Source organism: Condylura cristata, unplaced genomic scaffold (genome assembly GCF_000260355.1).
Source record: "Condylura cristata isolate star-nosed mole 26May11 unplaced genomic scaffold, ConCri1.0 scaffold00017, whole genome shotgun sequence".
Classification (NCBI taxonomy): Eukaryota; Metazoa; Chordata; class Mammalia; order Eulipotyphla; family Talpidae; genus Condylura; species Condylura cristata.
In genome coordinates, this window is record NW_004567118.1 from 21,639,561 (window position 1) to 21,654,296 (window position 14,736).

Sequence of the window (14,736 nt, forward strand, 5' to 3'; positions counted from 1 at the left end):
TTCTCTCATGGACTCATGCTGGCACTGAATGGTATGTTTACCTCCTTCTCAGTGGGAACTCCCTGAAGATGGCTGTTGTGTCCCATGCACTCCCAGCCCCAGCAGGTACTCAGAAACCCTAGGTATTGTACTCCCTACCCCAGTCACTTTAATCTACCTGACTATGAGGTGACTCCATGACAGGAAGCATTTCTCCCTGTAGGACATCTACTCACAAAAGGGCCAAGATAATACACCAGCCCAAAAGGGGCTCTGCCCTGGCACTGAGCCACAGTGACTTATCAAGCTTCTCTGTTTTATCATTGCCTCTAAATCCATAAAACGAGGTGACCACCCTCCCTTCCAGCAAGCAATTCTGTGTACAGCAATAGCCATACACTATCATCTAGCACATATGAAATACTGAAAAATGAACACACTCCCCATGGGACCAACACTCTGCCTTGGGCTTTGAAGATTTTAAATTCATGTGGGTGCTTAACAATACACCCCCAAAAGTGCAACATCTCATACCTGTTATTATGGCTACTATCGATAAAAAGACAACAACAGGTATCAGTGAGGATGTTAGCAATGGGAACTCATATGCACTGTCAGTGGGAATGTAAAATGCTGCAGCTACTGTGAGCACAGTATGACAGGTCCTCAAAAAAATTAAAATCAGAATTGCCATTTGATCTGGCAATTTCTCTTCTTGGTATTCATCCCAAAGAACCGAAAGATATATTTCAAGAACAGAAACATATATTTGTATATCTGTGTTCATAGAGGCATTATGCACAAAAGCCAATAGGTCAGAGCAACCCAAGTGTCTAAAGATGGATGGGTAGATAAATAAAATGTTGTACAACTGCAATGGAATATTATGCAGGCTTAAAGAGGCAGGAGATTATGATACATGGACGAAGCGTGAAGATACTATATCATGAAGTAAGCTAGAGGTGAAAGGAGAAATACTGTACGATTCCATTTATACGACAGACCCAGGGTTGTCAAAATCTGAGAAAGTAGAAGGGTGACTTCCTGAGGCTGGGGTGGGGGTATGTGGAATGGGAGTTGTTGAATGGGAACAGAATTTGAGTTTTGCAAAACAGAAAGAGTTCTGCAGATGGACAGTGGTGATGCCGCAATGCCATGCAAATGTGCTTAATGTTAGTGAATTGTACATTTTAAAATGGATGAGATAATAAATATCGTGTTCTGTGTATTTTATCACAATTTTTCTAAGTAAATAGAGAGTTGTTCTGTGCTCTTGAGAGCGAATTAATTGGGGAGCAGAAATTTGGTTTGAGAAGTTTCCCTGAAACCTGCTGGCAACAAGCAGTAAAGTCAAGTTCCCTAACCCCAGGAGAACAGAGAACTGCAGTTCCCCAGGGGCTCACCACCACCTGTGGCGACAGCCTGAGCAAGGACCTCTGTGGAGGCAGAGTCTTACGCACCATCTGGTCTGGACTCAGGAGGAAAGCTGCACCTACTAGCACACACGGGAATGGAGAGAGCTCATGCCTAACTCAGTGACCCCCAGCCCCCATTCAGCACCACAGGAGGTCAGGGGAGGCTCCCACTGGCTCCCAGTCTGGTCATGGGACTCTGAGAGTCACAACAAAGGTAAAAGCACTCAGCTCACAAGGTCAAGAGGGTTAAATGGGCTAAAGTCTTAAAAGGGCCTGCACCTTCCTGTGGGCCATGAATATTACTTTCCTTCCACTCCCTCTCCTCCCCACAGGGAGGTCTGCCCTCACACCCTGCAGCTAGAGCTCTTCTCAGGGCAGGCCTAGGACATGATTCATATTTGAATTCAAAATCCTATCCTACCCTACTCTGAATAGCATTATAAAATACTAAACATTAATGAGTTAAATAATCATCACATTTAATAAATATTAAATACTAAGTATTATTAAATAAAAATATCAAATATTAAATAACTATTAAAGATACAAAATAGAAGCATCACTGTGGTTCTTGGGACTTCTGGGCCAAGTTTGTGACAGTGAGGAATTACAAACTAGGTCTGAAAGGATATATTCATGTAAACCATGAGCAAGGAAGGAGAGAAGAGAAGTTGTTTCCCACTGAGGGGGAAAGACCACAATGAGCACAGGCCAGCAGGGGCAGGAATACAGAGTGCAGCAGAGGCCTGAGAGCCGGCAGACAGGAAGAGGCCCACTCAGCAGGGCCTGCAACAATTATGCTGATAACTCATTCTCAGGCATAGAGAGTCCAGGAGGTTCTTGTAAATTTGTTGGAAGTTTTTAGAGGCTTCTGTGTAGAAAGGGCAGGAGAAGGGAAGAAAGGAGTCCAAAGCTGGCAATTCCAGTGGATCAGGACTGTGTAAGTTAGAAGATGAAAATAAGAAGAAACAAAAGCTAAAGACCTTATGTAGAAAATAAACAAAACCTTCCTCTCTGACACTAAGTTCCACAGGCAAGAGAGGCCCCAGAACCTCCATCACAGTCTGGCTCCCCCGTGCATCTGCTCAGCCCCCTGCGGACCTCCTTCCTTTCACTCTTGCTCTCTGGAGCAATCTGCCCTTATGTTCAAAAAGTATTTATGAAACTGAAATGAGTGCCTCTCGTGGGCACCTTGTCAGAAGCGTGCCATTACAAGTGACATTTTCGGGTGTCGGAGTTAGTCTCTGCTGGTGAATCCAATTTGCCCAGTTGACAAGTGAGAAGACTGTGACACCAACAATTATAGAAATGAACCCAACCTAGTATCTGGAAATCAAGCTGTTCTCCCCTATCTTGCATCACACTCAGCAGACAATATGGTGGCCCACTGGCAGAGAGCCCTCACTTCTCAAACCACAGCAGCGAAAAGGGACTAGCAGGACCCGAGACTACATGACCTTTCGAGATGGCAGGTAAACAAAAAATATATATGATTTCTCATGCCTAGTGGAAGAAAGCAGAAAATCTTTTCAAAATACTGCATATGAGAGTACATACTATGCAATTCCACTAAAAAGAATTTTAGAATAGGCAGCAAAACTAATCTCTGGTGGGGCGTTAAGGGGTTGCAGGAGGAGGTAGACTGGGTAGGACATAAGGGAACTTTCTGGGAACTTTTCTGGAAAGCTGGGAAGTCTGTATCTTGATGAGGGGTGTAGGTTACAACTGTGGATACATTTCTCAAAACTAAAACAATTAAGATGTATGTATTTCATGGTAAGTAAATGATACCTTAGTGAAAAATATTAGGAGACAATACATATATGAATGTACAGGTACACATTTTACCACATACATAAACTGGACTTAAACAAAAGTAGTAGATTCTCCTAGGCTCCTATGGAAGTTAAAGATCTTAAGAAGAAACGAAAAGCCACTCTGATCCTGCCCTTAAGCGACAGGCATGGCAATACACTTGGAGAATATTGTTCAATCCCCTCTTCAAATAAGCAAACAAGTGAAACATGACCTGCTCCAAATCACAACCAATGCTGTGAGTCCCAGCCTGGGATTAGCTCCCTGTTCTGGACCAGTGGCAAATGACCAAAGTTAATTCTTTTCCTAAAGATTTATTTATTTATGCATACAGGAACTAGGGCACAGGCCAGAGGTGCAGGGGGGTGAGAGGATTCACCAGAGACAGAGTGGGGAGCAGAACAGGCAGATCTACTAAAATACACATCTGAGGGGAGCAGCAGGGGAGACAGGAGAGGTCTGCTGCGCCATGTAGGTCAGCTCCCTGGCTGGGGATCGAACTGGAGCTGTAGTGGCTATGGACAGCTTCATTGTGCTGTGCTTTAACCTGTTGTGCCACCAGGACTTGACCAATGTTAATTTTATGAACTAATTTCACTTCAGTCATCAAACCTGGAGCCAAATAAATAGTTACACCCACAATCAAGCCAAGAGTATACCAGGAAATTAACTTTCAAAAATACAAGAGTATTATACCTGAAAACCTAAGTCAAGAAACTACTCCTTCATTATGACAGATTTACTACTACTTTACTCGGTTTCTTTGCCCATGCATAAATATCCAAATGGCTGGAAAGGGCCCTAAGGTTGGTAGAAAGACACGTGAAGCCATGAAACTGGATTGTTCTTCCAGTTTTACCACTGACTCACTAAGACCTGGTAATTCATCTATTGTGATACAGTAAGAAACATATATTTGATCTTTCTTCTGGGTTCTTGGCACACAGCTCTTAGAATCTCCAGAACAATAATAGTGTCTTTTGTATGCTTGTGAGACAACTGGTGGTAGGAGCCCCTAACTCACTTCAAGAAGTGGAGCAGAAAGAGCAAGGGACTGGAGGATTGAGATCTTTCAGCAACCCCTCTTCCAGAAGCAGTAGGGAATGGAAACTGAGTTAATTGCCAATGGTAAATGATGAATAAAACCTCCACAAAAAAACCATACATTGGGGTTCACTGAGGATGGCATTCCCAGGGAGGGCATCTTGCCCCATGCATCGCTCCATTAGCTATTCCTAAGTTGGCCCTTTTAAAGAAATCAGTAAATACAAGTAATGTGTTTTCTGATATTTTGTAATCCTCTTAAACAAATTATTGAACCTGAGGAGGGGGTCATGGGAAGCCCCGATTTTTAGCCCTTTGGATAGAATTACAGGTGGCAACAGAGATTTCCAACTATTGTCTGCGGGGGTCTTGTGAGACTGAGCCTTAGATCTGAGGGGTCTGCAATAACTCCAGGGAGTTAGTGTGAGAAATGAACTGAATCATAGGATACCCAGTTGAATCCCAGGACACAAGTTGGTGTCACAATTGGTTGGTATCTAAAAAAATAACCTACCCTGCCAGAAGTGTGGTCAGGGTAAAAACTGCCCAGACCTGCCTTCTCTGGGTTTCAGTTCCCCCTCCTATAAAAATGAGGGTTGGCCCATATGCCACTAAAGCACATCAGCTAAAATTCTGTCATTTTTGAATTGCTGCTTTAAGGATTTCCAGAGTTAACATGGGGGAGGAGGGTTCTTACATTCTGGAAGTCACTAGCAAATTCCATTCCCCAAAGCCAAGCAGCATCATTTTTCAGGCCTCATTTCCTATTTTGACTAAAGACGTGCCAGAACTCTGTGTGATTTCTCCTTTGAGAAGTAGCAAAAAAAAAAAAAAAAAAAACTCGACACTGTCCTATTATGGAGCCCTGTCCTTGTCCCCAGCTTTCAAAGACTTGCAGCCCAATTCTCTAGGATGAAAGAATCAGTCTCTCTTCATTACACTCAATTTTAAACCAAAATCTGAAACAGAATTTTTGACATGCCTCCCAGACTATAAGGTTCGTGCTTCATTGATGATTAAAACAACAACTGGTAATGTCTTAAAAGCAAGGTGGTCAGTTAGACAACTTAGCATCTGTTTAAAGTTCCTCTTCTCCCTCATGCAATACTATTACTCTATAGCAAATCTGAAGAGAAATTAAAATACACAGGTCCTCCATTACCAAGAAGAACTTCAGGGAGCTTATAAGAAAGCACATCCTTTTACCAGACTCTTCCAAAAGTTGCTGGGATGACAGCAACTTCTTTGTAATTCAGTGTACTGAATTACACTAGGAGGACTGAAAGGGGTGAATGATTCCTAATGCTAAGGTAGATCTGAATTTGTGACAACTTCCAGATTGCTAGCTGTCTGAAGTAAGTACACCTTAAAGATTATATTTTTGTCTCTGTGTTATTGGCATTTAGTGGTGAGAGGCAGCTGGAGTTTCAGACTTCCGGTTAAACTATTTGCAGGATTTCATTCACCAAATTCATCCAGGTGTTTGTTCACTTCATTCACAATTACTGAGCTCTCCAGTACGAGGTAAGTACATGGCTCTGGAGTATACAGACCTGGGTTCAAGTCCCTGCTCTGTTGAGACCTGAAGTTTGTTTCCTACTTTATAAAACATGAATGACAGCCCCTGCCTCTCAGGCTGCTGGGAATTAAAAGAAATGATGTGTGCAAGGCATTCCTGGTGAGGAGACACGCTGACCAGTACTAGTGACATGATCATTCCTGTCTTCAAGATATGTGTTAGAGTCTCCTGAATGTAAGGACTTGATACCAAAGGCACAGGCAACAAAAGAAAAAAGAAAAAAAAAAAAAACAGAAAACTGGACTCCATCAAAATTAAAAGCTTTTGTACATCAAAGGAACCAACCCACAGCGTAAAAAGGCAACTCACCGAATGGGACAAAATACAAATCACACATGTCATAAAGGTTAATATCCGAAATAGAAAGAGAACTCCTAAAACACAACAACAAAAGGTCCATCTGACTTCAAAATGGGCAAAGGTCTGAAATAGAAACTTATCTAAAGACAATATAAAATAGTCAATACACATATTAAACTGTGTTACTATCACTAGTAATTAAGTCAAAACCACAATGAGACATCACTTCACAGCCATTAGGATGGCTACTACAAAACAACACACCAAAAGGCCCACTGAAAGTAAGTTTTGGCAACGATGTGGAGAAATGAGTCCCTGTGCGCTGCTGGGGGAATGCATAGTGGTACAGCCACTACAGCAGTGCTCCCCCCAAAATTGGGTAGAATTACCACATGACACAGTAAGTCAACTTCTGGATATATATTCAAAAGATCTGAAGGCAGAAATACCCACAAATATTAGTACATTTATGTTCATAGCATTTTTAGACTTCACAATAGCTAAAGGTAGAAGCTACCCATATTCAAAGATGGGTGAAAGGATAAAAAAATATGGTGACACATACATGGAATATTATTAAAAAGAAAGGAGACTTTGACACATGCTCCAGCATGAATGAAACTTGAAGAAATTATGCTGAGCGAAAGGGCAGACATGAAAGGTCAAATCCATTTAGAGGAGGTAGCACAGCCGTCAAATTCATAGAGACGGAAAGCTGAATGGTGGCTGCAGGAGCTGGGGAGAGGGAACATTGGGAGGTCGTGTTCAATGGGGACAGCTTGGGGGGACAAAAACATTCTGAAGGTGGGCAGTAGGGATGGCTGCACACCAGTGTGAATGGACTTAATGCAATGAGCCTAAAATGGTTAAGATGATAAATTTTGTGTTAGGTATATTTTACCACATTTTTAAAAATAAATAAATAAGTACAAATAAAAACAGGTGCTCTCCTCTGGGGTGCACATCTGAGGAGGGGTGACCCTATTCCTCGGAATCAGTGATATCAACCAATGTTACCACCAATTAATTAATTAATTAAAAACCCAGATGCTCTCATGGAACATTTAGTATAAAGGATGTACGGGACGAAGAAGACTATAACAACATATTTTGCTTTTACATAGCTTTTCATGTAAGATGTAAGAGAGCAAGTATTCTCATCCAACACATTTCCCTTCCCTGTTCACACATCAGGAAGCTGTGGATTAGAACAGTAAATGGACTTGCTCTAGGGGTGGTCACACGGAAGGCACAGACAGCACAGACTCGGCTCAAAATCAAAGTGTCAAATGTTGAATGAGAACAAAGAGAGGGTGGTGAGAGTCCACATGCCTCTAAAATTCATTGACAGGATTATGCTATCTTCATGGAATTTCCATTTGGAATTAGTTAAGGCCCCTTCTTGTCCAAGTGGAAATAGACCAGGCCTGCTGTCTGAAAAGCAATCTGAACAAAAGCTCTGGAGCTAGACTCCTGGGTGTGGAACAGAGTTCAGATTACAAGAGCCTCCAAGCCACAGGCAAGTTTCTTAAATCCTCTAAGGCTCCATTTCTTCATCTGTGAAAAGGAGATCATAGCACTGACTCAATGGAGTTTTCAGAGAAAAAAAAATGATGAGAACCTGTGTATGAAGCACTTAGTAAGATGCTGACGCATGATGGGGGAATCAGTCAATGATGGCTAATATTTTGAGCTTTGAAAGATGCTAAAAAAATAAGCCCAACAGAAGGAAGCTTGGGCGTCAATAACTGGGCAGCTTATTCTCGGTTATTGCTAAGAAGGTCACACCAAAAAAGGAAAGTATGCAACCTGCCCTGAGGAGCCACCAGTCTTACTGGGAAGACAGGGTAAGTAAGACATAAGGTAACAGGAAATAGCGCCAGGCAGAAGGAAAGGAATCAACAGATTTGAGCATATTCACTTCACATACTTTCTCTCATTTAATCTTCACAAAACCTGGAAGGTTAAGTAATATTTTTTGCTATTTTGTCAGTGAGGGAGGAGTTCACTCAATGATATGGGTAACATACTAGGAGTTCAGAGATGAGATTCAGCTCCATAAACAGGATGTAGACGTCTAGGAAGGCTGCCTAGAGGAGGCCAGAACTGACAGACAGCACCCACAACTGACAGACAGCATCCAGGACTGAGGACTGAATGGAAAAGATCAAAGAACATCTAGGTCAGGAGGGCTGGAAGGAGCATTGAAATAGGAACCGTACCTGAAAAGGACTCTGGGTCAGCAAAAAAGAAAACAATCCTGAACATGATTATACCTTTTTAGACTAGAAGGCTAGGCTAAAAGTTCTAAGTGACGAACCTCCTAGGTCAAGAACAACCATCCTCAGGGAGAAGAGAAACCAAGAGGAAATAGAGGAAACGGACCATGGGTGCTTGGGTGGTAGATGAGGTAACAACATCCAAAGGGGCAAATCTTTTATTTCTAAAACACAAACAACATTGTAAACCAATGTAATCTCAACCAATGAAAAGATAATAGTAATGATCTTTAACAGGCATTCCTCTGAGAACTGTATTTACATCCCCTACTTCACCTAGTATCCCTCCCCAAAAGAAAAATTAAGTAAACTATATAGAAATATGCAGAGATTGGTCATACAGTGTTGAATCTCCAAGGCATGAGAAAATCGAGAGTAAAAATATGCAAGTACTCCACTCAGGAGAAATGAGAAAAATCTCAATGTGTTTATAAGGAAGCACATTATGGTGACTTTTCCCCCTCTTCCCGTTTTTCAAATTTTCAACATGAATATACAAAGATTTTGAAAAGACACAATTTGAAGAGAATTTTAATATCCCCAACAACCCACTCCAAGTAGGGACACCCCTCTAGCAAGGCTCTGGGAGGTCTCAGCTCCTGTTTATGTACATGGAAACCGGGTCAGGGTGAGGAACAGGCTGACCTGGTACATGTGACTTTTGATGGCTGGTGTTTCATAAACAATCCTGGCAGTTAAAGACAAATGCTCTCAGAACCCCAGACTTCACCCCGTGTTCCATCAACTTGCCTCAGCACCTCCTCATCTCTACTGGGGGCTCATAGAATGTGACCTTTCCCCAAACCAAAGGGGATTCTCCTGCCTCAGTAATGATATCCATCTCCTGTCCCTAGAAATCTTTCATGGTCACCAGTGTCACCAATGAGTGAGTTAAGCTACTTGGTGAGTGTCTGAAGCCCTCCACATGAGACCTTATCCTACCCTTCCTGTCTCAACCTCCACTGCTTGTTCTTGCTGGGCAATAAAATTAATCCCACTACCCACACCTAGCCTTTGCAGTCAGTCTTTGTTCAAGCTGCTCTGGTAAGAAAGCCCTCCAAGCCTCCCTTTCCATTTCTATAGGAATCAAATCTTAGCCATCTGCCAAGGCCCTCCCTGCTCAGTGGCCACCACCTCCTCAATCACCCCCAAGTTCTTCTTTCACAATTCCATTGCTCTGCTTCACCTCCTCCCTTGCTGGAGGCGGCCCATCATATCAGATACCAGCTCTGAAACAAGAACGCAAAGTTTCAGCTCCAACCCCCTTACTGCTAGGTATGTGACTTTCTCTCTGCCTCAGTGTCCACACCTGCAAAATGGAGATAATAACAGTATTTAATCACAGTATTAATGAAAGGACTGTAAGATCTATAAAGCTCCTACTTTAGGCTCTGGCACACAGTAATACAGTACTGAACTTAAAAAAATTAAAAACCCTCTAACTATTATAGCAATGTCTGTCCCTCCACCATTCATTACTTCATTTATCTGTCCAATCTTGTGTCACCATTTTCTATTTTTTTTAAAGATTTATTTATTTTGTGCATACAGAACTGGGGTACAGGCCAGAGACTCAGGGGTGGCAAATGACTTCACCAAAGACAGAGTGGGGAGCAGAACAGGCAGATCAACGAAGTACACTGCTGAGGGGAGCAGTGGGTGGGTCAGGAGAGGTCTGCCACACCATGTGGTCACCTCCGGGGCAAGCGGGAATCGAACTCATGCAGAAGTGGTTTCAGCTTCTTAGTGCAGTGCTTTAACCCACTGCGCCACCAGGGAGGGCACATTTTCTATTTTTTATCTGATTTTGTTACCTGTCTAAGCTCCCTTACTACAGTAAACATCGTGGTAAATGCTTAGCTTAGTGTATATATAGTCACTATGCAATCACTGAATCATACTTAGAGTCTCCCCATGGAAAACCTACATTTAAAATCCAAAGATTCAGAAGAGGTAAAAGAACTTTTTACCTATAGCAATAGTTCTCAAAGTGTGACCTGGACCAGCAGCATCAGCACCACTCGGGAACTCGTTAAAAATAGAGGACACTAGCCCCATGCCAGATCTACTGAATTAGAAACTCTCAGAGTAGGCGCCAGCCTTTAAATCCAGCTTTAACGGCCTTCCAGGTGACTCCAATGACCTTGATTCACGGGGTCTGGGAAGTCAGAAGAAACACCACGACACACAAAGAGCACTGGGTCAGGCATGGATTCTAGGCTTAATTCTGGCATTGACCCTGTACAAGTCTTTTAACCTCTCAGAGCCTCAGCTTCTTTGTAAGCAGTAAAGAGCCGATACCAGTCAGATAATTAAATGTTAGAAGGATTAAATGAGATCCCATGTACAAAGTTTGTATATAGTAGATGCTTAATAAGTTCCATTCCTTTCTCATCCTTGCAAGGTTGTGAAGGTTGCAAATCAAATGACTAAAGCAAAAGATCTTTGAGAATTGCCAACTGCCAAAGCAATTTGAGGGATGACTAATCATTCTTGCCATAAACAAGCTGAAGTCAAACACCTAGCACTGGCCAGGCACTAGGAAGCAGTTTGTGTCCAAAACCCTCCAATCCACAAACACAAACTCTGCAATAGAATATCCACTTCAAAAAAAAGAAAAGAAAAGAAAAGAATATGCACTTCATACAAGTTTATTTTAATAAACGTTAGCAGAACTGTGAAGAAACTAGATGGTCCTCCTTGTTTGCACCCACATTCTAGTCAATTTTAATTAACCACCTCCGATTTCTATCTAAATGAACTTAAACTTTACTCTTGGAAAGGATTATCTGAAAACATTTTCTACCGACATTTACAGCACTATGGGAAACTTGGGAAACTCCAGAAGTATGACATCCCGCTCCCAACACTCTGTGAATGGGTGAGATTAAGACAGCACATTTGGGAACTAGTTTCAGAAGATAAAATCAGGAAATAAAATTAATTATTTCTACCTCCATGCTTTTTAACCTCTCCCATTACTGCTAGCTCCTCTGAACCACACACACTATTTAGGAACCACCTTCCAGAAAGACAGGCAAGATCAAGGCAAGAAATACACCGGCAATTTTCCTATTGTAAAGATGATGGACTTTGTTGCTGGCCCAAGATGAGCAGACTATGGGTTCAACCAAACAGCATCAGGTTAGAATGTCCAAGTGAGGCCCAGGCACGAGACAGAATAATTGCTCCACCAGCTCCTCAAACTTGTGCTTTTCAATCCAGGACACTTTTGGTGAGCATGTTACCTCTCCTGCAGGCTCTCTGAGAGCAGCTTTTTAATATCTGTATCCAGAACCTGGCACCCAACAGGCACTCAAAGTGCCTACTGAATGGTACTGATGGAGTTATGTAGGTACAAGCCACAGCAGCTGTTGGAAGGTAGTCTTTTATGAGTGAGGAAAATGAGTTCCAGGGACATTTAAAGTTGAAGACTATTGTCTTTGATGTCACCTGTACAGAACAGGGGTTGGCTCCAAATTTACTTGCTCCCATTCCCCAAACCACTTCTGTTCTACTCAGACTCAGACTCATAGGTGTGCCCAGACTCCACTCCCTGCCTCATTTACCTGTCCCTAGGCACAGGGTGCCCTTTCTTCTCTGTGGCATTCCCACCCATCCTCATGATGAGCTGTTAGATTCAAAGCCAGTTCCATCATCCCAGATCTCTTGAATTCTTCCTGACTCCTAACAGCACTTAAAACCCACCTTTCCCAACCGAGCACTTAATTACCAACTGGTCTGTTGTTAGTCACTGTTGTTCCATGGATCTCTTGGCTTTCTCTTCTGACACTATAAATCCCTTGAGGAAAAGGAAATCCCAGCTCTCTCTCTTCTAACTGAACCTCAGTTTCCCTATCTCTAGAGTGAAACTTACTTTACAGAGCAGCTTTAAGGAGCAGATAATGGTGGTATAATTGCTTTGTGTAAGCTAAAGCTGCTGCTTTTAGTTGTTAGTTGTTAGTTTTGTTCTTATTTTATTTCTGTATCCCCATTCCTCCCACCAACCCCCTGGAACATACTCTTTAAAAAATACCAAATGTCATGAAAATAATTTTTATCTTTTGTTTCAGTAGTACATTAGAACCTCATTCTGTTCTCTAATTATTTCTCTGAACTGAACTGTGAAATTCCTAGGGCTCGCCTGCTGACGAATTGCAATGAGGCTTCATTCTCTTTATGGTCAAGTGTCTTTTAGAAGGAATGGTGAATGCTGGGGTCTGGAAGCTTTTGATTATGAAGACTTCACACAAAAAAAGTCAACAAAAACTATAAAACTATTTTCCTTTGCTGGTTGAAGATCGGCCAGTTGTCCCACAAAACCTCTCAAGACAGAAAATTCAACCCTACCTTAATTACTCTGCTATTCACAGTGACAACCACAACTTATGGAGCCTCTACTCTATTGGAAGCACTATGCATCCATCATCTCAATTAATCCACACTACTCTGTGAGTATGAACCTCTCTTTTCTCTAGCTAAGGCTCAGGAAGGTTACACAATGTTGGCATCACAAATGAATGGGCAGGTAAAATTCAACTCAGTTCTTTCTGAAAGAAACATCATGCTCTTTCCACTTTGCTACATACCACTATATCACTTATATTTGTACAATTTAAATCCCCTTTAACTTGTACCTCTCATCAACTACCTTGCCATTTCAAAGATGTAGAACTTCCTATTGTAAGGACACAGAAAAGGGAAAAACAACCTCCCCCTGAGTTTATAAGAATCCAGTAACTGGCTGGCATTCAACACCCAACTGGAAAATGAGTTTTTGGAATATGGCTGCAGTGAAAGAGCAACTGAGGGAAGGAAATGAGGAAGAAGAAATGGGGGTGGTTATCTAGAGAGTCAGTAAAGGCGAGAAACAGCTATTCCAGGCCCTTATCAAAGACCCCAAATGACAAAGATAGACTCTCAACTGTCAGCTAACTAATAGGAGAGGCACAATTTAACAGTCCCTACTAAAGGCTGAAAAGTAAGCTGGAAATTCACAGTAAAGAGGGAAATAAATAACTATTGCCTAACCAGCCTGGCCCATAAGGACACAAAACACCCCTGCCCGTGAAAGATGTTTTACCAGTCCTTCCACCAACAGGAGGAACCAGAAACTAACCAACATTCTCAACTGATCACTCGGCAGAAGGTTAAAAGGCAAGTTGTGTGTGTGTGTGTGTGTTTGGTAAGAAAGTTCCATATGGTGGCCACTCTGGTCTTCCTTCACATTCCCTTGTGCTTTCCTTACCCAGACACAGGTCATCTCTGGTGCCCTATTCCAGGTGCCCAGTGCCCACTCTCTCTGTAACCAGGAGATTTTAGGCTTGCAACTCTTAACACAGCAAGGAAGCACCATGTTCAAAGACTACCACAAGGAAAATCAAATTTTAGAACTTGAAGGAACCTATCACATCTGATCTCCAAAAGTGTAATCTGTTAGGTAACTTCAAAGTAGAAAAGGGCAGTGACTTGCATAAGGTCACAGGGAAAGTAACTAGCAAAGCTCCTAGTGGAATTCAGGCTTCTTGATTCCCCTTGCAAGGTTCTTATCATTAATTAAGACAGCCTTCCTTCTCTCCCCAGAAGCAGAGCAGGCAAGCCATCCCCCTGCCAAGATAACCATCCTTTATGGACCCCTCCCCCATCCCAGTCCCTCCTACAGCCCAGCACAGTTGCAGCTCTAATTAGCAAGTCTTAGTGCAGGGAGCATTCCCTGGGAGGGTGCCCAGTCTGCGTGCTGCTGGTACTGAGAAGGCGGGACAAGGATGGAGGAAGAAGGGTCTGGGAGAACTGCATACTGGAGGCGGTGGCAGCGAGACAGGTTGGATACAGGCGCACGCAATGGCATCTCCCAGTAAGCAAGACGGTAAGCCGACCAGCAGCTGGCACCACCTCTAGGAGTCAGGAAGAGCTGGGCCCTAATGGGTAAGGACCAGAGGAGCATCTCCCGGTCCATACTGGGCCTCGGGGCGCCACAAGACAGGGTGGTGCCGGCGTCGGCGAGCAGGCCCTGCCCGCCCATGGGGCAACACCAGCGCTCGGGCAGAGAGACCAGACGACAAGGATGCCCGGTGTGCCCGGTGCCCGTGGCACCGGTACCGGGCAGAGGCCCACGATCCTCACCAGCCTGCCAGCCGCCGCCGCCCATCCCTTCGCGCGGTCTTACCTAGACACTGCCCCACCGGGGTGCTGAAAGGGTTCCCCAGGAGGAACTCCATCTTGGGCGGACAACACTGCAGAGGTCCCCGCCCCCTGTCAGTCGCCCGGGTCTCCGCTCTCCGCCGTAGCGATCCCGACCTGACTGACACTTGCCCCCGCCCCACCC

General features: G+C 43.3%; 2 protein-coding genes across 8 annotated transcripts in view; one reads left to right on the top strand and one right to left on the bottom strand.

Annotated features, from left to right (window-relative positions):
• TOM1L2 (target of myb1-like 2 (chicken)) overlaps nucleotides 1-14,724 on the bottom strand; it is a 108,036-nt gene extending 93,312 nt beyond the window's left edge. For 3 of the 7 annotated variants that reach the window (XR_001145536.1, XM_012726266.1, XM_012726268.1), the window contains exon 1: nucleotides 14,578-14,629. Coding sequence is in view for 6 of the 7 variants with exons in the window: in XM_012726266.1 (XP_012581720.1) it covers nucleotides 14,578-14,629 (52 nt within the window). In the remaining variant the exon portion in view is untranslated. Of the gene's footprint in view, nucleotides 1-14,577 lie in introns of all 7 variants that reach the window. The other 4 variants (XM_012726269.1, XM_012726267.1, XM_012726265.1 and 1 more) reach the window with 2 other exon arrangements.
• Nucleotides 14,189-14,736, top strand: part of LRRC48 (leucine rich repeat containing 48) — a 33,858-nt gene continuing 33,310 nt past the window's right edge. The window contains exon 1 of the mRNA XM_012726270.1: nucleotides 14,189-14,277. The gene's annotated coding sequence lies outside the window, so the exon portion shown is untranslated. The remainder of the gene's footprint in view (nucleotides 14,278-14,736) is intronic.